Raw genomic sequence first — 24,287 nt, forward strand, 5'->3', positions numbered from 1 at the left:
CATAAAGAACAAAATGAAGGAGCGGCTGGCTGGTTCAGTAGAGTGTACAACTCTTGACCTTGAGCTTGTGAGTTTAAGCCTCATGTTGGGCATAGAGATTATTTTTTAAAAAATATGAAATTCATCTTTAATCTCAACAGCCCAGTATTAACTGCAGGCTTAATATTTTGATGTGTCTTTCTGGATTTTCTCCCCATGCATGTACTGTAAGCTCATGTGACTGCTTTTTTTTTTTTTAAACTAGCATTATAATAGTTTTTTCACATCATTCTTTTTTTTTTTAAGATTTTATTTATTTATTTGACAGAGATCACAAGTAGGCAGAGAGAGAGGAGGAAGCAGAGGGCCCGATGCGGGGCTTAACCCCAGGACCACGACCTGAGCCGAAGGCAGAGGCTTTAACCCACTGAGCCACCCAGGCGCCCCTCACATCATTCTTTTTGACATCACTTTTAATAGCAACTTAACTCCTTCCTTACCATTTGATTCTTAGGCAGTTTTGAGTTTTTTATTTTAAACAATATTGATGAACATCTTGTTCTCATTCTTCCCTCAGTTTTAAATATCTCTTATGCCCAGAATCTAATTTTAAACCAGTGAAAAAGCAGCAAGACAGTGATACTAGATACCTAATGCCAGAAATCATTCTTAGAGTGAAAAAAAAAAAACCTTCAAATTTGTTGAAATTAAGTTTAATGTGTTCTTATCCAGGATAGTTAACTTTTCGGATGTACTCGTGTCCATTTTATTTCATAAAATTTTAGTCTGGTTAATGTGAAAACTGAAGGGCAGAAACTATCCATTCTTGCTACATAACATTTATAATATTTCCTTTATGCAATTGATCTTTTGTTGAATGTAGTTTTTTTTCCTCAGGCAGAGAGTAAAACCATCCCGCCCAGCTACTTCCGAGATACACTTGTTCATTTGTGACTCCCGTGTACGGTTGATTGAATTTCTCCTTGAAGTGTAACACCCCAGAATACCTCGGGGCCCAACGTTCAGGTGCTTACCTTGGTTCCAGTCTCAAATTGTCTTTTTCAATTTCTTATATCCTCTCCCAACCTCCAGTAGACACATGCATGTGTCCACCCACGACCGTGCTGTTTTCAGAGAAATCCTACATTGTCGTTCCCAGAGTGTCGATCCATGGTTTTGGGTGATGGTTGCAGCAGGTTGTAGTACTCCTTGTGTAGGAACTTCACTCCCAGCAAGACTTACACTTGCTGATGGCGTTGCTGGTTTGTGGATCGCTATTCACTTTCACTTATGTATGACCCAAGTTGCCCAGCAGCATGCTAAGTGAGGCCCTTGAAGGAGCTCAGAAGCAGGCAGTGGTCACCGGCAAAAGTGATGCCACATTTTCTCTGGCTCTCGGGCAGCCGTTTGGTGCACATTTTGCTTGTGCACTTTCATACAGGCCATCGGTCTTATCTCCTGTATCTAGCCCCTGAGGTCATTGCTGTTAACCCTGTGATAGAAGTTCAGGTGTGTGCATTTCAGGAGAGGGAAATTACCTAGGACAGACAGAGAGCAGCTTTAACACCTATCACCAAAACCACAAAAGAGAAATTAGAGAAGCTGGAGCAAAGGTGGGGCAAAGGATTTTAAAGGGACCTCGAGAGGGGGTAGTGAACTGGGGAGAACAGGAACTGTGGATGTCTCTGTCAGTCACTAAATGCATACACATCATATCCAGGAGCGCAGGTCATGTGGCGTCAAGGGTATTGTGCGAGCCAAAGAGTTCATCTAGCTAGCTGATGTGTCTGAAAGAAAGTAAGTAATTTGGGCAGTGTGGATGGTGATTTCCAATGTAAAAGCCTAGTTTTTATTTTGACTTTTAGGAACTGCATGTTAGTTTTCTTGATTCTGAAAATTTAGAACCCAAGAAATCAAACCCATAGATACAGAGAACATATTGGCAGTTGCCAGAGGAGGGAAAGCTTAGGGTGGGACAAATGAGGGAAGGGGTATTAAAAAAAAATTTTTAAAGCGTACCCATTCGTTTCAACATACCTTAGCCAATATCTTGGATTTCTTTAAAGAGAGGGCAAGAGTGTTTGCTTTGCTTCACAAGAGAAAATTATTTTAATAAGAGATGAAAAATTCAAGCTAAGATTTTAGTTTTAAAATTTGTGGAAGTCTCTGGGGTGCCTGGCTAGCTCAGTTGCTTGAGTGTCTGACTCTTGGTTTAGGCTGAGGTTATGATCTCTGGGTTGTGAGATGGAGCCCCATATGGGCTCTTCCTCTCAGACCTCTTTCTCTGTGCCTTTCCCCATCTTGCGTGCTCTTTAAATAATAAATATTTAAAAACAAAAAAAAAAATAAACATTGTGAAAGTCTCAAGACTTTAAGCCCCCAAATAAATGAATAACCATTGTACTTTTTTAATACTCAGAACCATATATAAATTTAGAGTTGTCTTTACAGAGATGAACCTTCATTTCAGAAGAAAAGGACAGTGATAAAATACTTTAAAATCTTTAATTTAAAAATTAGGCCTACATTTGTCATATTTCAAGCATCTAACAATCTTTTCTGCTTTTGTAGGAGGTATGTATAAGTTTCTGTGGTATAATTTCAAAATAGCTCTCCATGATATGCTTTCCTTCATTAATGTTTAATATCTTTCTTTTCCTCCTTGATATGCTTACGTCTATATATTCCATAAGAAGAAAAGTTTTATTCTCAGATGATTGCCTGCTTTATTCATTTCCTTTCACATTGCTATCAGCAATGTGAAGTTCAACAAAAGCGCTGGCGGTAACTATGTTGAATTAGTCTATATCTTCTTCACATACGGGATTGCCTGAATTCCATGGTTAGAAAATTTGCAGCAAGGTACTTCTGTAAGTCAGCTAGGCCACCAAATTCTGAGGCTGGCAGAGTCCTTAGAAATCAGCAAACCCAGTCCTGCCATTTATCGTTGAAGAAACAGAAACTGAGACCCCAACGTAACTTGGGGTCATCCAACTGGACAGTGACCCTTCCCTCTGGGTTCTTGACTCTACAGATGCCTCCCCCTTAGGCCACACTTCTCAGCTGTGGTCATCTGAGAGCTGAAACATGAATCCTCTATACCCAGTTTATAGCCTTTGTCTCTCCTAAGAAGTGTGTGTTAAGAATAAAATTCCCACTGGTTCTCTGATTATCCTTTCTAGCTCCAACTTCGCTCAATTTGTAGTAAGAACTGACAAATTGATAAGCCACATAAATCAATTCCCTTTCAAGAACCTAGAATAAGCTCAGTCATTTTGTAACACAGAAGCGACATGTTGTCTCAGCTTCCAAATGAACTAAACTTTGCCTTTAGCAGGCTGGTCTCAAGAATAAATACCTATGGAAGAAATACGATTGCACAGAGCCACAACGTTATTCATCTAAAATATTCTTTGCTTGTTTTTCTTACCAGATATCTGTATGCCCTAGGACAGAAGGTTTGGAAAAGATGGAAAAAACGTTACTTTGTTCTTGTTCAGGTTAGTAAATTATTTTCCTGTTACACAATCAATCTAAGACAGCAGTTCTCAAACTTTGGTTTAGTGGGTTAAATCTATGGATATTCACTGTGTTAGAAATTAAAAATAAAGAAAAAAAACTTAAATACTTCATTTCAAAATAAAAGTAGCCATTTTTTTACATGCTAACACAAGTAACAGTTTTATGTAAAATAACTGTGCTCTGAATCAATTTAGGTAAGTGCGAGGCATTATTTTACACTCTTGTACATCTCTTTAATGTCTAGCTTAATAGAATGCAGCTGTATTTTCATATCAGCTTCCTCATTCAATCTGTTGCAATATCAGATGAAATTTAGCCACTGGAAAATTCCACCATACGCACATGAGAGGATAGCTGTGAAAAAGGCAGATGATGTCTGACTATTATTACAAAAATAGTTTTGACCTCACAGATTCCCTGAAAAGATCTTAAATTCTTCAGGATAACAGGACCATACCTTGGGAAAAACCGCATCATTCTGATATTTTATAGATAAACCATAATACTTAGAAGCTCCCACTTTTATACAGATATTCCATTTTTATCACCTATTCACATAATTACATCAGTAAATTACCTGGACTGGTAGATTGGTTTGCAATATAGGATTCTGAATATAGACAGGTTACTGGATATTTATTCTCACTGAATCTGTTTTGTTTGTTTGTTAATTACAGATAACCTTTGCTCATAGAATGTATTCATCAAAATAAATTTACAGTAAGAAATACTTTCTAAGTAGTAGTCATTCCATTCTATGATGAATCCAAGCTATTTTATCCCCAATGGATATATATGAAGAGAAAATCATTCTTGGTATTCTTAACATAAAATAGTCTCTAAAATCTTGTCGATTCCTACCCATGCATTAAGCAAACTTTAAATGGAGTCTATCAGAATAACATAGTGAAATGCCAAGGAAGGAAAACTCATTTGCTGTCTTCTAGATGTAAGGTAATCTATCCATTTTTGTGCCACAATGCATGGTGACTTCATGAAAAGTATAAAAATTCCATCAAAAGTAGTTTTATCTGCATGGCAGCCAGCCAGCCTGTTTCGTTAAAATGTAGCCTTATGTGCCTCTGCCTTCGGCTCAGATCATGATCCCAGGGTCCTGGGATCGAGCCCCATATCAGGCTCTCTGCTCCGCAGGGAGCCTGCTTCCTCCTCTCTCTCTGCCTGCCTCTCTGCCTAGTTGTGATTTCTCTCTGTCACATAAATAAAATTAAAAAAAAAATGCAGCCTTATGTGATTAGAACCAATATTTGGTCAACTAATTTAACAAAAGATACACGTACTTGTATGCAAGTACTTTGGCGGTCTTAATAGAAAGCCCAAACATTTGCTTTGGGTAAGTGTCTTCCGTTTGGAGTTCTGAGTGATCTGTCCTCCAAAAACCACATCCATAAGACCTCTTTTTTGGTTTCCATATTTAATTTCCTTTTTTTTTTTAAAAATTACTTATTTATTTATTTATTTGACAGACAGAGATCACAAGTAGGCAGAGAGGCAGGCAGAGAGGAGGAAGCAGGCTCCCTGCCGAGCAGAGAGCCCGATGTGGGGCTCGATCCCAGGACCCTGAGATCATGACCTGAGCTGAAGGCAGAGGCTTTAACCCACTGAGCCACCCAGGTGCCCCATCCATATTTAATTTCTTTACATCATTACAAGGACTTAAATGCATTGACTAGGCAGTTTTCATGCAGATCTTTCTGGGCATTTGATTTTATTCCTATTTATAGATGTCTCACATCTAATTTAACTGGTTTGTATTAGCAACTTTATCAAATCTAAGTCATTCAACTGATATTTCATAGAAATTACAGTTTCTTTTTCATTGTCCTACTTCATGTATTACAATGCAGGCTCTTTTTTAATTTCATAGTTTTAATAGCTGATGTTATTGGCACAAACAAACCTAGCTGACTCTTAATAAGCACAGAGTTTTACATATTAGTCATCACACTTTTTTTATTTTTACTTTCTTTTTTTTTTTTTTAGATTTTATTTATTTATTTCACAGAGAGAGATCACAGTAAGCAGAGAGGCAGGCAGAGAGAGAGAGAGAGGGAAGCAGGCTCCCTGCCAAGCAGAGAGCCCGATGCGGGACTCGATCCCAGGACCCCGAGATCATGACCTGAGCCGAAGGCAGCGGCTTAAACCACTGAGCCACCCAGGTGCCCTTATTTTTACTTTCTTAAAGACTTTATTTTTCCATACACCCCCTACCCCCCACACATGCCATGGTCTCCCCATCATCAACATCACTTGATACATTTGTTACCAAGAATGAACCAATATTGGCACATCATAGTCATCCAATATGCATAGTGTTGTATATTAAATGTGTTTGAACAAATGTATAATGGCATATATCCAACGCTGAAATGTCACACACAGTGTTTTCACTGCCCTGAAAATCCTGTTCCAAGCCAATTTGGCCCTTCTCTCCTCCATGGCAACCACTGATCTTTTTACTGTCTCTGTAGCTTCACCTTTTCCAGGATGGAAATAATATAGCACATAGCCTTTTCAGATTGGTTTCTTCCACTTAGTAATATGCTTGTAAGTTTCCTCCATGTCTTTTCATAGCTTGATAACTCATTTCTTTTCATTACTGAATAATAGTCCATATTCCATTGTCTGGGTTAATCAGTTTATCCATTCACTTACTAAAGGGCATCTTGGTGGCTTCTGAATTTTGGCAATTGTGTATAAAGTTGCTATAAACATTCTTGGGCAAGTTTTTATGTAGATTTTCATTTTCAACTCCTTTGGGTTAATACCAAAGAGTATATATTTATTAGTGCATGTGGATCATATTATGTTTTAAAGAATGAATCAGAGTGTTCATTAGTCTGGAGATCTGGTTAAGTGACAGGCTAAGAGAGTTTCAACTGTGTTGACTGTATGTGTGAAAATTGGCTTTATTAGCCTGTCCTGAGAGATCAGATAATCACCTCATGGTTTTAGCCAGGTGAGATTTGAGGTAATCCTTTTCTCCTTACGTAAGTAAGGAGTAAACTAACCAAAAGTTACAGAACAAACATGTGTACTTTGATGGCCACCCTATAAAAGAGGTTAGGAATGAAAGAAAGAATAAGAATTCTTTAAGATCTTTAATTGGTTATGTCTTTGAGGAACATTAACCATGTCTTTGGGAAGCTAGGAAGTTCTCTCAGTAACAAAAATAAGTTTAACATTTTTTTTTTAAGATTTTTATTTGAGAGAGAGACTGTGTGAACCAAGTGGGGAAGGGGCAGAGGAAGATAATCTGAAGCAGTCTCCCCTCTGAGCACATACCCCGCCTCGGGACTTGATCTCAGACTCTTAAGATCATGACCCGAGCTGAAACCAAGAGTCATATGCTTAACCAACTGAGCCAGCCAGACATTCTAAGTGTAACATTTTAAAGGGCAAACTTTAATTTAAACCCTTAATTAAAATTTAAATGTAAACCTATATACCCCATAATTGAAATTTAGAAAAAACACTACCAGACTATGATGAATGCATATTTATTCTGAGGTGTCATCTTAAAATCTGAAGTCCTATTTAAGCATTATAATTTTGCACAAATATAAGTACATACATGCCCTCCTACAGAGAATCCCACGCCAAATGTATTGAGATAAACATGCCAGTACTCTGGCAACTTTTTGAAGTTTTAAATACAATTGAATCTTCCTTTCAATTCCAAATGTAATGGGAAGACAAATTGAATGCACACACTTCAAAATCAAGACGGATGCGTATGGAGATTCAATGAGAGGACCCATTGGGAAGAACTGGGTAGTTTTTATTAGTATTTTTAAAGAGAGCTCTCATTCTATTGGCACGCAGCTTGGAGGTTCATACCTGCAGGCTGCATTACTGAAAGGTGACGGAGTCATTTTTCGAGGGAGGACACTGTACCCCTGCTGTGTCTGCTGCTGCCATGGGCAGAATGGTGCTCTGGCGATAATGGGAATCTCATCACCACTTGTGAGTGTGTATTATACGAGTGATATAGCAGGAGATGTAGCCATCAGCTCAAGAATTTGTCCTCATAAAAATTGATTGAGAGTCCGGTTTGGCCAGCTGCAAAGTCATTGTTCAAAGTGAACACTCGAAGAGCTGCTGAGGTGAAAAGACTTTCATATAAACATTTAAAGCAGAGTTCAAAATAGGACAATAAATTATTTATTAACGTGGGGTGCTTATTGAGCTTCCAAGTAAGATTGTAAGTAAGATTAGCTTTGGTCCCCATTTGGATTCTGAAGTCAGTATAGTTACTGTATTGAATAGATTTCCTTGTTTTTTTAAGAGGCTGCTGTTCTTGGGTTTTTTGTTGTTGTTGCTGTTTTTTGTTGTTGTTGTTTTTTGTTGTTTTTTTTTTTAATGAAGGTGGAAATGCGGGTCCAAGCCAAAAGGAAAGAGCAATTGATTTTGAAGAATATGTTTGAAATCTTACCAAAGTTAAACTTAAGTGTTTCTTATTCATTTTTCTTGTGCTTATTCCATGTCTAGCATTAGATTTGGAGGATATCATTGTTGTAAAATACTTAGGACAATAATACATTTTTGTTCACTACAGTACAAGCATTTAATAGCTTTAAAATTCTCTGATTTAATCAAACTGAATTATTTCCTAAATCTATAATCTGCTAATGCCTATTCGAATAACCATATGTCCCCACATATTGCATATTCTGTGATAAATCCTGTATGTTTGAAGCACTCACCTTCTAGAGTTACTGCTATATTTATTGAGCAGTAGTAGCAGGCATTTATGTGAAGCACTTTTTTTTTTTTTAAGATTTTATTCATTTATTTGACTGACAGAGATCACAAGTAGGCAGAGAGGCAGGCAGGGGGAGGGGGGAAGCAGGCTCCCTGCTGAGCAGAGAGCTCAATGCAGGTCTTGATCCCAGGACCCTGAGATCATGACCTGAGCCAAAGGCAGAGGTTAAACACACTGAGCCACCCAGGTGCCCCTCTGTGAAGCACTTTTAACACATCATCTTGTTTAATCCTCAGAATAAGGTATGTTTGAGGGATAGGTAATAAATATGATCCCTGTTGTACGAAGGATTTATATCATTTACCTGGAATTTTAAAGTTAGTATGTGGTAGAGTCAAGCATTCAAATCCAAATTCAGTCCACAGAGTAAACTTTTATGTTCCCTGTCCTAAGGGGACGATTCAGTTGATGCACACAAATAGTGTTGGTCTGAAGACAGATAGCTATAGGAATAGTCACTGCAGATCACTAATTTCATGAGGTACAAGACAGTTTGACTAGACCTGGCCAGTAAGTGAAAGCACGGAGAGTCTCATGCTCGTGAAGGCTACTTACTGAGTGACTTCACTGGAAACTGAAGTAGGCATCAGTGTTGTTTTGGCCCTGTCTCAAAGTGTTCATTGCTTGTTGTCGACGTGTCAGAATCATGACTTGAAGTTGCTGCAAACAACAGCAGGCCATCAAGACATAATGTTAATTACACATCAGCTGAGTTGGCACGGGATGTAAACAGGGAGCCGTGTCACTGCGGGATCGTACGTGCTGCACACATAGGAGAAGCACTCCGTTAGTGAGACGCCCTCAGAAATCTGCTTGAGACTTAAAAGAAGTGGCCTCCCCAGCCTGTTGCTATTGAACCAGTAGGTACACAGGGAGACCCACTGTGGCACGCTGCTCTCATGTGTTTGAGAATACCACTACGACATGAAATTGTATGATCTAGATCCAGTCTTCGGACATCAGCTCTTGGCTGAGAGCAGTGGGAAGTGAAAAAGTATATTGTCTGCCAGATCAAGAAAGTCATGGGACAGGGCGCCTGGGTGGCTCAGTGGGTTAAGCCACTGCCTTCGGCTCAGGTCATGATCTCGGGGTCCTGGGATCGAGTCCCGCATCGGGCTCTCTGCTCAGCAGGGAGCCTGCTTCCTCCTCTCTCTCTGCCTGCCTCTCTACTTGTGATCTCTCTCTGTCAAATAAATAAATAAAATCTTTAAAAAAAAAAAAAAGAAAGAAAGTCATGGGACAGTGGCTGTCTTTGATTTGAAATTTGCAGACCGAGGGCATGTTCAGTGTAGGAAGAAATCAAATCATACAGAATTATTTATGGAGAAAATGAAAGGTCCTCATCAACAGTACCCCTGCCAGCATTGACACCTTATTCCATTCTTGTTTTCAAAGGACCATTGCCACGTAACCATTGCCACTAGAATGGCTTTCTGAAACTCTGTGTGTGTGTGTGTGTGTGTGCGTGCACGTGTGCACACAGACACATGCACATTTTTCCTTATTGGTTTTTGCTTATTTTCTTTTTTTTTTTTTAAAGATTTTATTTATTTATTTGACAGCAAAGATCACAAGTAGGCAGAGAGGCAGGCAGAGAGAGAGAGGAGGAAGCAGGCTGTCCGCAGAGCAGAGAGCCCGATGCGGGGCTCGATCCCAGAACCCTGGGATCATGACCTGAGCCGAAGGCAGAGGCTTTAACCCACTGAGCCACCCAGGCGCCCCGGTTTTTGCTTATTTTCTTAATGGAATCATTCCATATATATATTCTGTATATTGCTTTGTTCTCCTTTATAAATATTGTAGATGAGGTGCCTGTCAGTATATAAAAATCCACTTTATTCTTTTGACTGGATGATTGGATCCCATAGTATGGATTAACAAAATTTATGTAACAATTCCCCTTTCATGGACATTTGAGTTTTTCCTTTTTTTTAAATAAACAATGGTGGGACACCTGGCTGGCTCAGTCCCTTAAGCATCTGACTCTTGATTTCAGCTCAGGTCATGATCTCAGGGTCATGGGATCAAGCGCTTTAGATAGGCTCTGTAGTGAGTGTAGAGCTTGCATAAGATTCTCTCTTCCTCTGTCCATCTCCCCATTCCTCTGTGTTCCCTCCCTCTCTCTCTCTCCCTAAAAAAATAAGCAGTGGTACAATCTGTGTGTGTGTTGGTGTGTATACATGTAGACATATGTATGTGCCTGTGTGTGTGTCTCCCCTATATGTTAAGCTTTGTGTGTATGTGGGAATATTCTTATAGAAATGGAGTAACTGGGCCAAAGGGCATGGATACCTATGATATGATTATAAAGCTTTAGATGACTCAGGAATACTCAAATAGTCACCAGAACTTTGGCTTGTTTTTTCACTTGTCATTTTTTATAATTAATAGTCATTATGTTTCAGCAAAATTATTTTATCTTTCAAGATGCACACCTGCAATATGAAAGAAAATTGAAAGTTCTCTGGGTTGTGGGGCTTACTTGCAACAAAATGTTAGCGGACAAGAATTTTTTCTTTAGAATTTATTTTTTAAGATAACTCTTGCTTTGTGACCAATGAATTTTCCATAGTAAAGAAAACAATGGTCATATTAATTTATACAGTTTACCCCTGGACATTAACAATACATTTACTTTTCAAAATAGTTATAAGAGATGAGCTATTACATGAATCCTTACCTGTATCTCCAGAGCAAAAATTATAAAAGGTGAAGTGAACATGGGGCTGGATTTCGTAAGGAGAATCTGGTACGGACCCGGTGGCGATCCCAACACAAAATGCCCCCTTCATTCATTGCATTCGGGAATGCCCAGTATTCCCTGAAAACTTGCTGTTACCTTCATGTTTTGACTCTAGGGAAATGTCTGATTCCTCTTATTGTAGAGCTTGTACCTACCAAAATAGCACAAAGGACCTATGAATGAGAATTGTGCAATATTGTGAAGTCAGAATGAGACATTGGTGGGCTTAGGGTTTTTGGGGTTTGTTTGTTGTTTTTTTTTTGAAAATTGCTTTACAAGTCTCAATTTCTAAATTTGTGTATGTGTAGCCTGTGTGTATGTATGTATTTATATTCAATGTAGATCTTTCTACGTACCTACATGTATGCCTGCCACATAATACAGATTCATAAATATTTAAGGAAGTCCTATCTGTCCCTTAATTTGGATTCCTTTTCACACCTCTATGTGGAACATAAAACAGACTTCTGTTTGGGCATACATGACCAAGCCTCAGTGTCCTGTTGGAACTACAGCCAGAGCAGCATCCCACTTAGATGCACCTTCTCCAGTTTCTCTGCCTCTGCCTCTGTGCTAGCTGAAACTGCTCTTATCATCACACCGCTCTCATATACAGCGTCATCCTAGCGACTTCTGCTTCCTACCATTCTCCTTATAAGCTCTTGTTTGCATGGCCAAAATATCTATTTGAGGCAGACCTCCGATTTTGCCACTTGCTGCTTAAATCGTTCTATGACTTCCCATTATGCGTAGAACTACCCCGACCATGACCCGGAGAAGATCTTACATGTTCTGGCCCCTGGCTTCCTCTTTGGCGAGTTCTCTGTCCCACTGAGCAGCACTTGAACTTGCATGTTCTGCCCCAGATTAGTTACAGGGCCAACAACTGGAGTTCAGTACCTCAGCGTCACGAGCCTTCTTCTCCAAATGTACCAAATAAATACTTAATATAGGTTTATTTTTTAGTGGGTGATTTCTATGTGAATATGCCTTTGAGTTAAGTCCCCTGCCTTTCTTTCATCTGGTGCTTGTTCAGCTACTCTTAAATGCATCTATAAGAATTCTGAAGATTCTATTGCTTTCATTTCCCCACAGCTGGCTCATTCTACTGACCCATTGGAGTATCAGGTCAAATGTCACCTAAAATGGACCTTTTTTTTGCCCACCCAATCCAGAGTATCCTTCAACTCACTCCCTGTCCCAGTTTTATATTTTTCAGAGCATTTATTTCTAATCAAAATTATATTTTTTTATTTATATATTTTCCCATTATTTCTTTACCCCTTTTAGAATTTATGCTCCATGAAAACAAGGACCTAGTCTTTCTTATAATCCACTGTGAGTGGAAACTATTTGTTAAATAATTTAATATATGTGCATCACTCTGATCATTGTTTTTAAAAGACTGCCTTTCCCCTCTTTAATTTATACACCAATTGCTAAATCTTTTTTATGCCATTTGGTCAAGACAATAAATATATATTCCCCTCAAAGCCATCATGATCTTGAAGATATATTCTTTTTCCTTGATTAAATTAAGCTGTGGGGATTTTTTTTTTTTTTTAAATAATTCTAGCAGCACCTTTGGCCTCTACCAAGAGCGTTTCCAGCTAAGGATTTTTTAAGCCTTAATCTTTACTGAAATTAGATGGTGGCAGTTGCTAAGCTGCCAGCTGTTAACATGATCTCTGCAGTAGGAATACAACATGAAACGTGGATGCTGTTTACTGTTAAACGTGGTCTCTAAAAACTCGTAGTTAGCACTCACACACGTGGACGCAGGCAGGTGTTGAACAAACTGGCAACTGAAAACGACATGGGCGGATTCCCAGACCAGATGCAGAGACCGCGTGGGACCTGAGCAACTTAAGTGAAGGTGCCCCTGTCAAAGGTAGTGATGCCAAAACCTGATTTAATGCTGTCCTCAGATTAAAGTCTGTTTCTGTCCCCCAGTTCTCAATAAATCCATTCTTTATGGAGTTAAGAGTGGATTGCATTAAGTATACTGAATGTTTATTATTGCTATATCTTTCCACGGGAAGGATTTTCAATTGCAGTACAGTACATTATATAAGCTTTATTCGGCAATATACAAGGAGGCTTGTAAGTGAAAACAAATACTAGGTCAGACCACCTGTTTCTGTGTAATTCTCTGTCATGTGGTGATGAAGCAGAGTAGAGGCCGCAGAATCCGCCCCCCTTGGGAGCCCAGGGAGCAGGGTAACACCTCCCCCCCTGCCGCCGCCGGATCCCATAGCTTCTCTTTCAGTGATGTATTTTAACTTAGTGCCAACTGACAGTGACACTTTTTTCGGACTCCAGCTTCTCCCGATTACCCTCAGTTTGGGTATCGGCTAGCAAACCAGTAGGGATGAGGTGTTAACGCATTCAGAAGCATTCACTAGAATGTATCCTGCAGGTTCATTGGAGACTTTGCCTCAGGAATGTGCTTTAGCATGACCTTGCAAAAGAGATGGGGAACGTGAAAGCTCTTGGGGATACTAAAGAACTCCAGGGAAGTGTAAAATGCAGCATCGTTTTATGGAACTAGAACCAGGAGGCAGGGAGTTCAAAGGATGGTATTCGGGGCGCCTGGGTGGCTCAGTGGGTTAAGCCACTGCCTTCAGCTCAGGTCATGATCTCAGGGTCCTGGGATCGAGCCCCGCATCGGGCTCTCTGCTCAGCGGAGAGCCTGCTTCCCTTCCTCTCTCTCTGCCTGCCTCTCTTGTGATTTCTCTATGTCAAATAGATAAATAAAATCTGTAAAAAAAAAAAAAAAAAAAGGATGGTATTTGTAGTCTGTTGTTTCTGGAACCGGTGTATTCAAAAGCCAATCTGTACTTTTTTCCAGTTTTCTCCTGGGTTGGGTTTCCTAATTCTTGGTGACAGCTTTGTTAGTCGTTGGTGTTTTGTTACTCTTCCATCTGTACTCTTTGTTGAAACTCACTGCCCAGTAATCCATGACAGATTCTGAGGCTGGTGAGTGACTTTGGAGATAGTAAAGCATTAAGTAAAATATTAAAAGATGCACAAAATAAAACACGTGTTTAATACTTTATCATTTAAATCACCATGGCTTTAGAAAGTAGGTGATTCCTTTGAGGGTGAAGGGTTTTTTGTTTGTTGTTTGTGTTGTGCTTTTTTATTATTTCTAAAGATATTGAATTTGGTACTTAAAATTTTATGTATCCGTCATGTTAAATAATTATTTAAAGTGAGCTAGAAATATAAGTGCTTAAAGCCTAAGACAGCAACTAGACCTGTATCAAGTTATATTAAAGAAACAACACTGATGTTAAGCATTTTACATTGCGTGTGAAAAAACAAGCCTTTTGACAGGTAATTTTGGAAAAACTATATCTTAAATAGAAAACAAATTTTTAGCATTTTAGGTGGGTTACACATATCATATCTGGGTTCTGTAGTGCATGACCACATGAACATAATTAATAGAGATCTTTAGAGATGAATGCTTTTAAAAAGAGTAATCATTTCAAAAACCTACATTGAAATGTATAATCAAGATCATATCCATTAGAAATAAAGGGGAGGGGCGCCTGGGTGGCTCAGTGGGTTAAGCCGCTGCCTTCAGCTCAGGTCATGATCTCAGGGTCCTGGGATCGAGTCCCACATCGGGCTTTCTGCTCCGCGGAGAGCCTGCTTCCCTTCCTCTCTCTCTGCCTGCCTCTCTTGTGATTTCTCTCTGTCAAATAAATAAATCTTTAAAAAAAAAAAAAAAAAGAAATAAAGGGGATCCCCAGGGGTACAGGTCACGTGTTGCATGGAGCACTGGGTGTTGTGCAAAAACAATGAATACTGTTATGCTGAAAAAATAAATTAATTTTTTTAAAAAAGGAAAAGAAATAAAGGGGATCATTTCTAAAACTACCTTCAGAGGCATCTCCACGTTCTCTTTCTCAAGTTCTTGTTTACTTACTATTCATTTGACAAGTCTGTGATCTTGATGGGAAAGAAACAACCTAGAGAAGGGGTGGGGTGCGGGGAGAACCAAGTGAGGTTGGGACCTGGAAGCCAAGAGAGGAAAGCCAAAGCCCTCAAGTCATTCACAGCAGAGAAGCATATGGTCCCCAAAACCAAAATCGGCCAGGTGCCTTCTCTCTGTTACAGCAATAAGGCCCATCTCCAGCCCCAATGAAATGATTCTAGGAAGTCCCAAAGGAGGAGAGAGAGGAAGGTAGTCTCCTGATGGCGGGGTGTGGTTTGTTGGGGACTCCTGCACCACAGACGAGCAGGCGCCAGGAGCCCTACATCCGTTGTCTCTGATTCTCTCAGAGCTCTGGAGGGCCATCATCCTTGTCTCCTTTGACAGGAAATCGACTGAGGTATGTAAGAGTTAAGGTGACTTCCCCAAGGTCATATCCGAGATGAGTGGGAAAGAGTAAGTGAGGGCAATGAGAGTTGGACTTCTATTTCGCAATGGCAGACTCCTATTACACCTGACTTTATCCCCCTTTCCTGCTGTTTGAAATACCTTGATATGATTATCTTCAGCGAGCCCTTTTCTGGCCCAGTTATCAAAAATACACCCCCTTCAATATCATTCTCTTTATGGTTTTATTTTTCTTCAAAAATGATTCACACTCAAAGTTGTTTCCGATACTTCTTTATTTGTGAGTCTTCTCCATTCTCTTTGAGATTGATTTTATTTCTCTAATTTTTTTTTCTGATTTTTGTCAGATGCTGAAGACATTGTTATAATGCTCCCGACCTAGAAATACTCATTGTAGATATTTGTCGAGTGAATGAATGGAGGGGGAGATACCACAAGAACAGGAAAATATATCAAAATTATAAATGCATGTGGATCTAAAGGCAGTTATGTACCGTTCTGACTAGTAAGTCCAGAAAGACTAATTCCAAGATACGTGCAAGGTATCAAAGAATGACCAAATATGTCCTACTAAAAGACCAGATTACATTCATGCTACTCTTCAAACTCTTTTGCCAGTAAATAATTTTGTACAACTTGTAGGTCATTGTAATTTTTTTTTTTTTTTAAGAGCAGGGGGCAGGGCATGGGAGTAGGGAAGACAGAGGGAGAGGGAGGAGAGGTTTTGGTATTTTTTTAAGATTTTATTTATTTATTTGACTGAGACAGCACAGAAGCGGGGGGGAGCAGCAGGCAGAGGAAGAAGCAGACTGCCCACTGAGCAGGGAGCCCGATGTGGAGCTCAGTCCCAGGACCCTGGGACCATGACCTGAGCTAAAGGCAGACACTTAACCAACTGAGCCACCCAGGCACCCCGGGAGTCTCCTTCCAGGACCCTTCTTAAGCAGGGTCCATGCCTAGCACAAAGCCCTATGTAGGGCTTGATCTCACAACCCTGAGATCATGACCTGAGCAGAAATCAAGAGCCAGTTGCTTTAACTCAGCCAACCAGGTGCCCCAGGTCACCGTAAATTTTTCATCATAAATTTAAATAGTTGCAGTGGGTGCAGTTTCTAAAAATAAAACCATTAATCAATTGTAAGAACGCCAAAGAGGATCTAAGTGCCGCTGTGATTCTATGGCTACCTGTAACCATTGAAAATTGTGTTTTATTAACTTTTTCTCCTTGAATTCTTATTTCCCTGGGTCTTCCCCAACAGAATTTTACTCTTAGGAAATAAGTATTATGTGTCAGAATCCTCTTTCATCACCCTATCATGCTACTCTGAAATTAAAAAGAAGTGTACAAAGTTGGAATTTAAAAAAAAAATTCCCATGAATTCCTAACATTCCTTAGAATGTGACCTTATTTGGAAAAAGTGTCCTAATCAGGATGCGGTCATACTGGAAAAATGTGGGCCCCTAATTCAGCATGTCTGCTGTCCTTCTAAAGAAGAAGGTTTGGGGAGTAGTCAGGCACCCAGGGAGAACGCCATGGGAGGATGAAGGCAGAAACCGAGATGATGCTTCTACAAGCCACGACATGCCAAACATTGACAGACGTGATGGGAGAGACCAGGGATAGAGTCCCCCTCACAGCCCTCGGAAGGAACCAACCTTGATTTTAAACTTCAAGCCTCCAAAACAGGGAGACAATAAACTTCTGTTTATGCCACATAAATAAGCAAACTTAAGCAGAGAACAGACCTAACAGACATAAAAAATAACATAGGAAAGACAGCCCCTTTCCCTAAAAAGAGCTTCCTCATTACTTCTTCTTTTGCTAGACACCCAGATTTATTTCCCCTTCTCCCTCTGTTTGAAGAAACCAAGTTAAACTACCTCACTTGAATAAGACTGTGAAAAGGAGAAAACTCTTATAACCAAAGGCTTTAAGTATTAAAGATTATTTTATATTGATGCACATTTACACTCATAACTAGCAGACAACTAATAAAAGTGGATACGTGACAAAACTTGAAGAATCATTATTAAACATAAAAAAGTGAAATTTTATTGGAAATGCCCATCTTCATGGACTGGTGCCTTCCCTGCCCAATTTTCCTGTAAATGAGCAATTTTTCTAAAAAGAGAAAGGGTTTCAGATTGATTCCTTGTGTATAGCATTATTTAGAGATGTAAGCTTGGAGAACGCTGGCCCACCTAAGCAGGTCGGTGGGAACAGTTATGTCACAGAAGCACTCATTTTCTCAACTGGTTTCCATTGTATGTTTAAGTTCCTTAGTTAGACGCCCCAAACACATAGCATTGGAGCATTTAAAATATTTTTACTGTTCCATCATCTTATGACTAAATTAGTTCCTTCTGTAATTTCACCAAAAGCAAATAAAATGTAAAAACCACCTAATATTTAAATACTTTGTTTTGCCTCTGAATGTAGAGAACCATACCGTTGCCACTGGAAGAATTCCTACCCAAACCTCACTGCATAAATGCGTGCTAGAAAATCGAAGCTGGGTGAGAGAGCTGTTCATTTTGACTTTCTCTCTGGCTTGAGACTGAGGGGGTAAATCCTGTCAAGTTCTCTAGTGGGAGACGAAGGGGAAGCAATGAGAATTTCCTGTCATTCAGCAAAATCAGACCTGGGAAGATCCCTGTTATTTAAGGATAGAGGAGAGGTGAGGTGGTATGGGAAGGGAGGGGAGTAATGGAGACCTGTGAAGGGATTCTGTAATATTAATACTGGTTTTGCGTAATGTGTAAGAAACATGGACTCCGTTGAAAAGTGTATGGAAATGAGAGCTGCCTGAAATTAATAGAAGAGAGCTGACAGAAATAAGGAAGTAAAACAAAAAAAATTGATGTCCACATTTTAGGCAATAATGTACAGAATGAACACTAACAGAATAAAGTAAGTAACATAGAAGACTTCAAGAAGTTCTAAGTCCGAAAACTCTACCCACAGTGGCAAATATTAAAGAAAGAAAGAAAGAAAATACCCAATATGATAAAAATCTGCTTATCGAAGTGGGAAGAGAATACAGATGAAACAGAAGTAGTAATAAAAGCAACAGTGGAAGTAAACAAAAACATTTTCTGGTACTTAGAAGAGTCTGCAGATAAACCTCCACATTTCAGGAAATTTAGTGAGAAGATACCTTCAAACATTTCTTGTAAACTATTTTTTTCAATTAAAAATATGTGCATTGGGGTGCATGAGTAGCTTAGTGCGTTAGGGGTCTGCCTTTGGCTCAGGTCCTGATCCCAGGGTCTTGGGATGGAGCCCTACATGGAGCTCCCTGCTCAGCCTGGAGTCTGCTTCTCCCTCCCCCTCACCCCCCACAACCCCCGCCCCCGTGCTCTCTCTCTCCAATAAAATCTTTTTTTAACAATGTGTTGCTTCCTACATCTTAACACTCAACTACAGAAGTCAGTAGAGTTACATCTATAGAGAATTGATGGGAAGTTGTGTGGGACTTGAGAATCGAGTAACATCTGTGTTCTGTAAGTCACCTTCCTGAAAATATTTAAAGCAAAACTCCTGGTATTTGAGGTGAATGAGTATGGTTTCTCAGAAATATGAAAATTAAAATATAAAAGAATAAAGAGTAATGATAACAGCTAAATCTCTATTAACGGTTATAAAATATCTTAAGTCAAACATAAACATAAAAAATGATTCCTGAACAAATTATGGACATGTGAAGTAATTTTTTAAAAATTTTATTTAATTTAGAGAGCGTTGGAGGTTGGGGGGGTGGGTGTCAGAGGGAGAGGGAGAGAGAGAAAATCTCAGAGTCCCCGCTAAGCACAAAGCCCAACGCAGGGCTCAATCTTAGGACCCTCAGGTCATGACCTGAGCTGGAATCAAGAGTCAGATACTCAACTGACTGAGCCACCCAGGCACCCGATGAAGAATTACAGCAAAATGTGAAACTAAATTCCAGGTTTTTGTCAAAGTTAATGAATGGAGTGATTAAAAATGGGCTGTACTCCTCAGGTTATATAAGAAACAGTCAAAAATGATTTTTTAAAATAGAGATGATAGGAGGTTAGCTCTGTCCTTGAAAAGTTTTAAAGTAACTGGCAGAGAATAAAAATGGGATGTTGAGGAAATTTTAGTAAACCTAAAACATTTTTGAACACTGCATTAAAAACTAATGATGTACTCTATGGTGTCTAACTGAACATAATAAAAATTTTTTTAAAAACCTAAAGCAGAAGACACCTATTCTTACTATACATGTATTAAATGTACACATTAAGAGTCCAATTCTCAGAATGGAATTAAACAACAAAATCCATTTGTTTGGTGATCTTAAGAGCTACACCGCAAATGGCAAGAATATGGAGAGAAAGTAGCATGACAGTACTCAGACCAAGGAAAATTTAAGAGCAGTATTAAACACAGCAGAGGATGATAATTTTACATTCATTGAAAATGTGATCAATAAATTTGATAAAATAAATGATGGTGATTTATTGAATATATATCTGAGAAAAGAAAATAAAGGGATAATGCCCCAAATTACTTGCTGTTCAATTCACTTTCTTTTCTCTCCCATACCCATAGTAGTCTTAATAGTCTTTTTTTTTTTTAAGATTTTATTTATTTGACAGACAGAGATCACAAGTAGGCAGAGGCAGGCAGAGAGAGAGGGGAGAAAGCAGGCTCCCCGCTGAGCAGAGAACCCCATGCGGGGCTTGATCCCAGGACCCTGGGATCACGACCCAAGCCGAAGGCAGAGGCTTTAACCCACTGAGCCACCAGGCGCCCCTTTTAATAGTCTTTGATTATAGTTTCTTACATATAACTGTATATCTTACAGCTATCTTAAATAATAACTTTGCCAGAAAATAAGTAATTGGCTTATTTGGAAAAGCAATATAAGTTTCAGAATGTGAATTATAAAATAATATGGCATATTAGAAGGAATATATCTAACTAGATTTGTGGACACTTGCGTTTCTAGCCTTAAGATAATGATTTCCTCCTGGGTGACCTTGGGAAGGTCAATTTCCTCATCTGTGAACTCTGGAGTTGAGATCATGATCTCAAGGGCCCAGAACCCTGATCCCTTAATACCACTGTGTTCGAGAGAACAATCTTTTCTTTTCATTGTAGCTTAGCTCTGTGTTTAACTATTTGTGGTTTAGTGAGACTTGAGTCCCCTAGATATCGTAGTGTCCAGTTTCCAAATGTGTTTTCTTAAGATCCTTACCACACAAAATCTATAATTCTATCAAACGTAACAATATTTCATTTGTTAATTATTACTGATTAAATAAATACCTTGTAGAGTGTTAAGATAGTGCTATCAGAAAGTAAACCCATACTGTTGTGGAATCCAGTCCCATCTCTACGATTACATAATATGTATCTTTGTGTGTGTGTGTGTGTACACATATATACATACACATACATATATAGGATATATATCATATAATTTCATTCATGTACATGAATGAAATTATATTATTAAGTTCCATTACAATTCCAAAGTTGCTTATCATTTTTCCTGTTCAGTTTTCAATTTGCAATTCTTTCTAATATTTTGGCTTTACTTTTCTCTCGAAATAAAAACATATAAAATACAACAAGAGCTCACTTAAGTGAATCAGATGTTTTTGAGAAAATAGGACTTTCTTTTTAATATAATCACTCCATAATCACTTTTTTGATTTGCTTTTATTTTTTGATTTTTTATTTCACTTTTTGATTGGTTATTTCATTTTTTTTTTTGAAATATCTTAGCATTTTAATAGGCTTCTTATGACTGGGTGTTGCATCACAGCTACCAGTATACCTAAAAGAATAAGACCTGGTTCCTCCACAGCTCTTAAATCTGGGTTCATCACACAAAGGATGCTTAAGACAACCTACTTAGATAAAGGAATGAATTTAGCCTCATGCTTATCATTTCTTGAACATTTTAATTGATGTGTTTGACATTTTTTAAAAAAATCAAATATTATTTGTAAGTAGAGGAAGTTTCGTTAAAGAATACAAATTGGGTAATTTGGGCTGCTGGACTCCTAGTATTTTTTTTAAACAAGGTAAGTGATCTGTACTGTCAAATAGATTTTCGAATGTGGCTAAATATTTTATTGAATTGAAATAAGTTTAATTTCATGGAGGCTATATGCCAGACACTGTGGGAGCCAGTGAGTCAAAAACAAAGAACACACACTAGTAAATGCAGTTAGAAACAGTGTAAAGGGGACACGTTTGTAAGGGTCCTGAAAGGAGGATTAGGGTTTACTAGATTAGGAAATATGAATCATGCCATTTTAAAGGTGAAGGTGATATATTCCTGCTTGGGAGTTCAGGTGGAAAAATGAATAAAAATGGGCAAGTCTTGTTGGAGAACCTGTCTGGAGTACCAAACACAGAGGTAGCTATAAATTCCAACTACTGTTTGCGGGAGATTTTTGCAAGCCATGCAGGGAAGGCAGACCTTTCCGTGTTAGTCATCTTTCTCCCAGCAGATTCCAGATTGTTCGTGTGGTGACGTGTCAGGAGACTTTCTTTCAGCCAGGTTTTTAAGATTCTTCCAAAAGAAAGAACAGAACAGGAAACTTACGGATTACTGGCTCAGTATATTTTTCTCTTTTGTTAATAATTGGTCACAAAAGTATTGTTGCTAATCTCCTGAAGTCTAATAATTTTATTTTAACTATAAGACAAATCTGAACATATTTCAGTTTCATATACTCACCCCATCATAGATTTTTTTTTCCTGGAATGTAGTGAAATGTGAAAATGTGTAGTTTTTCTCATACATATGAAAGTTAGACCTGTTACTAAGAATCTCCATAAAAAAGGAAAAAATGGGAAGATTAGCCCAAGGATTCGAATTGGTGATCTTGGCTAGTCCTAAGGTAATGTTAAGAATTCGCTTGTGGAAAACACCTAGAAATGCTGCGTATGGTACGATATACATCTTTTTGTGTGTGTTTTTTTTTTAATTTTATCCATTTATTTGACGGATAGAGATCACAAGTAGGCAGAGAGGCAGGCAGGGGTGGGGGTGGGGGGGCAGGCAGAGAGGGAGGAGGAGGCAGGCTCCCCACTGAGTGGAGAGCCCCATGTTGGGGCTCTAGATCACAACCTGAGCCAAAAGCAGAGGCTGACCCCACCGAGCCACCCAGGGGCCCCATACACATCTTTTTAAATGCATAGCTGTACTGCAAGGAGGAAAACCTCAGGGACCAAATAGTGAACTTTGTGCATTGAGACTGTAGGATATTTGGGCTGAAGTATGGGGACAAGGTGTTGATGTTGCTGTGTAGGGATTTTATTGTTCACGCAGAGAAGGAAAACATACCCGGAGGCATTCTCAAAGTGGGGATTTGGATAAGAGATCTTCTCATAAAGAACTTAGAAGAGCTAGATCTCCGTGAAATGTGGACTAGAAGAAAACCTGCCTCCAGGCTGGTAAATCTATATTCGGCCTTAGGCTCTGAATATGGAGTAAAAATGACTCCTGAGAGTTTGTAACTATTAACCTATACTCAGAGAATGTTGAAGTTCATATTTATTTTATACGAATATAAGGGGAACACCCAAGTTAAGAAATTAACATAAAAAGTACTTCTGTGGGGTGCCTGGGTGGCTCAGTGGGTTAAAGCCTCTGCCTTCAGCTCAGGTCATGATCTCAGGGTCCTGGGATTGAGTCCCGCATTGGGCTCTCTGCTCAGCAGGGAGCCTGCTTCCTCCCCTCTGTCTGCTTGTGATTTCTGTCTGTGAAATAAATAAATAAATAAAATCTTTAAAAAAGAAAAAGAAAAATGTAACTGCAGATCCAAATTTAAAAGCGCACTTATGTGCTCATGTGTAGAAAAGAACTAATGAACATGAGAAATATTTAGAACCGAATTAATGAAATGCTGTATATAACTTGTGAGATGAAACAAGGGTAAATTTAGAATAAACCTAAATATACAGGCATTTATGTTTATTGAATCTATATAATGAATAACAACTGAAAATAAGCTAAGTAGATGAATTTAAATATTCATGAAAGAATAAAGTTAACCACCCCCCAAAAAGAAGACAGAAATAAAAAAGATTGCAAGAAAATAAGAAATAGAAAGCAGAAAACAAAAAGAAATAGAAAGCAGAAAAACAAAATGCAAAGGTACTCTTTGCAAGCGCTCAAAAAAGGAAGTAAGTCCTTAGTGAAACTGATTCTGGAAAAAGGATTTGAATGACTGATACATCAGAAAATGAGCAAACTTGTCTAATAAAGAAACCCACAGGAAAAGAAATCCCAAGTGGCTAATAAAAATATGAGGAAATGCTCAGCTCTATTAGTAATGACAATTGTAAATTTGGGTGAGATAGTGAGATATCTCTAGTGAGATACCACTTCCCATTCATCTAAATTGGTAAAATGTAAAAATACTCAAAATACCGAGTTGGGCAAAGATGTGTAGTGTCAGGTGCTCTCATGTAGCACTGGTGTATGTATGAATTAGAAAGTAGTTTTGCAATACCTGGTGAGGTTGAAGATATACACGCCCTAGGACCTAGCAGTTGCACTCCCTGGTGTAGCCCTTCAAATAATTCAAATAGTTCTCACATGTGTGCAAGAATGACCATTGGCCATTATTCTTTTTTTTTTTTTTTTAAGATTTTATTTATTTATTTGACAGAGAGAGAGAGATCACAAGTAGGCAGAGAGGCAGGCAGAGAGAGAGGAGGAAGCAGGCTCCCTGCGGAGCAGAGAGCCTGATGCGGGGCTGGATCCCAGGACCCTGAGATCATGACCTGAGCCGAAGGCAGCGGCTTAATCCACTGAGCCACCCAGGCGCCCCCATTGGCCATTATTCTTAATGGCAACAAGTGTAAGAAACCGAAGGCCCTCACTAGAACATTGGGTAGAGTGTAACAATTCACTTCACAG

At 38.9% G+C, this 24,287-nt stretch overlaps 1 protein-coding gene across 17 annotated transcripts in view; it reads left to right on the plus strand.

Moving 5' to 3' along the window:
• CADPS2 (calcium dependent secretion activator 2) overlaps positions 1-24,287 on the plus strand; it is a 519,834-nt gene that overhangs the window by 333,170 nt on the left and 162,377 nt on the right. For all 17 annotated transcript variants that reach the window (XM_046019950.1, XM_046019953.1, XM_046019955.1 and 14 more), the window contains exon 9: positions 3,413-3,479. In XM_046019950.1, coding sequence (XP_045875906.1) covers positions 3,413-3,479 — 67 coding nt within the window. The remainder of the gene's footprint in view (positions 1-3,412; positions 3,480-24,287) is intronic.

This window comes from Meles meles, chromosome 10, assembly GCF_922984935.1.
Source record: "Meles meles chromosome 10, mMelMel3.1 paternal haplotype, whole genome shotgun sequence".
Classification (NCBI taxonomy): domain Eukaryota; kingdom Metazoa; phylum Chordata; class Mammalia; order Carnivora; family Mustelidae; genus Meles; species Meles meles.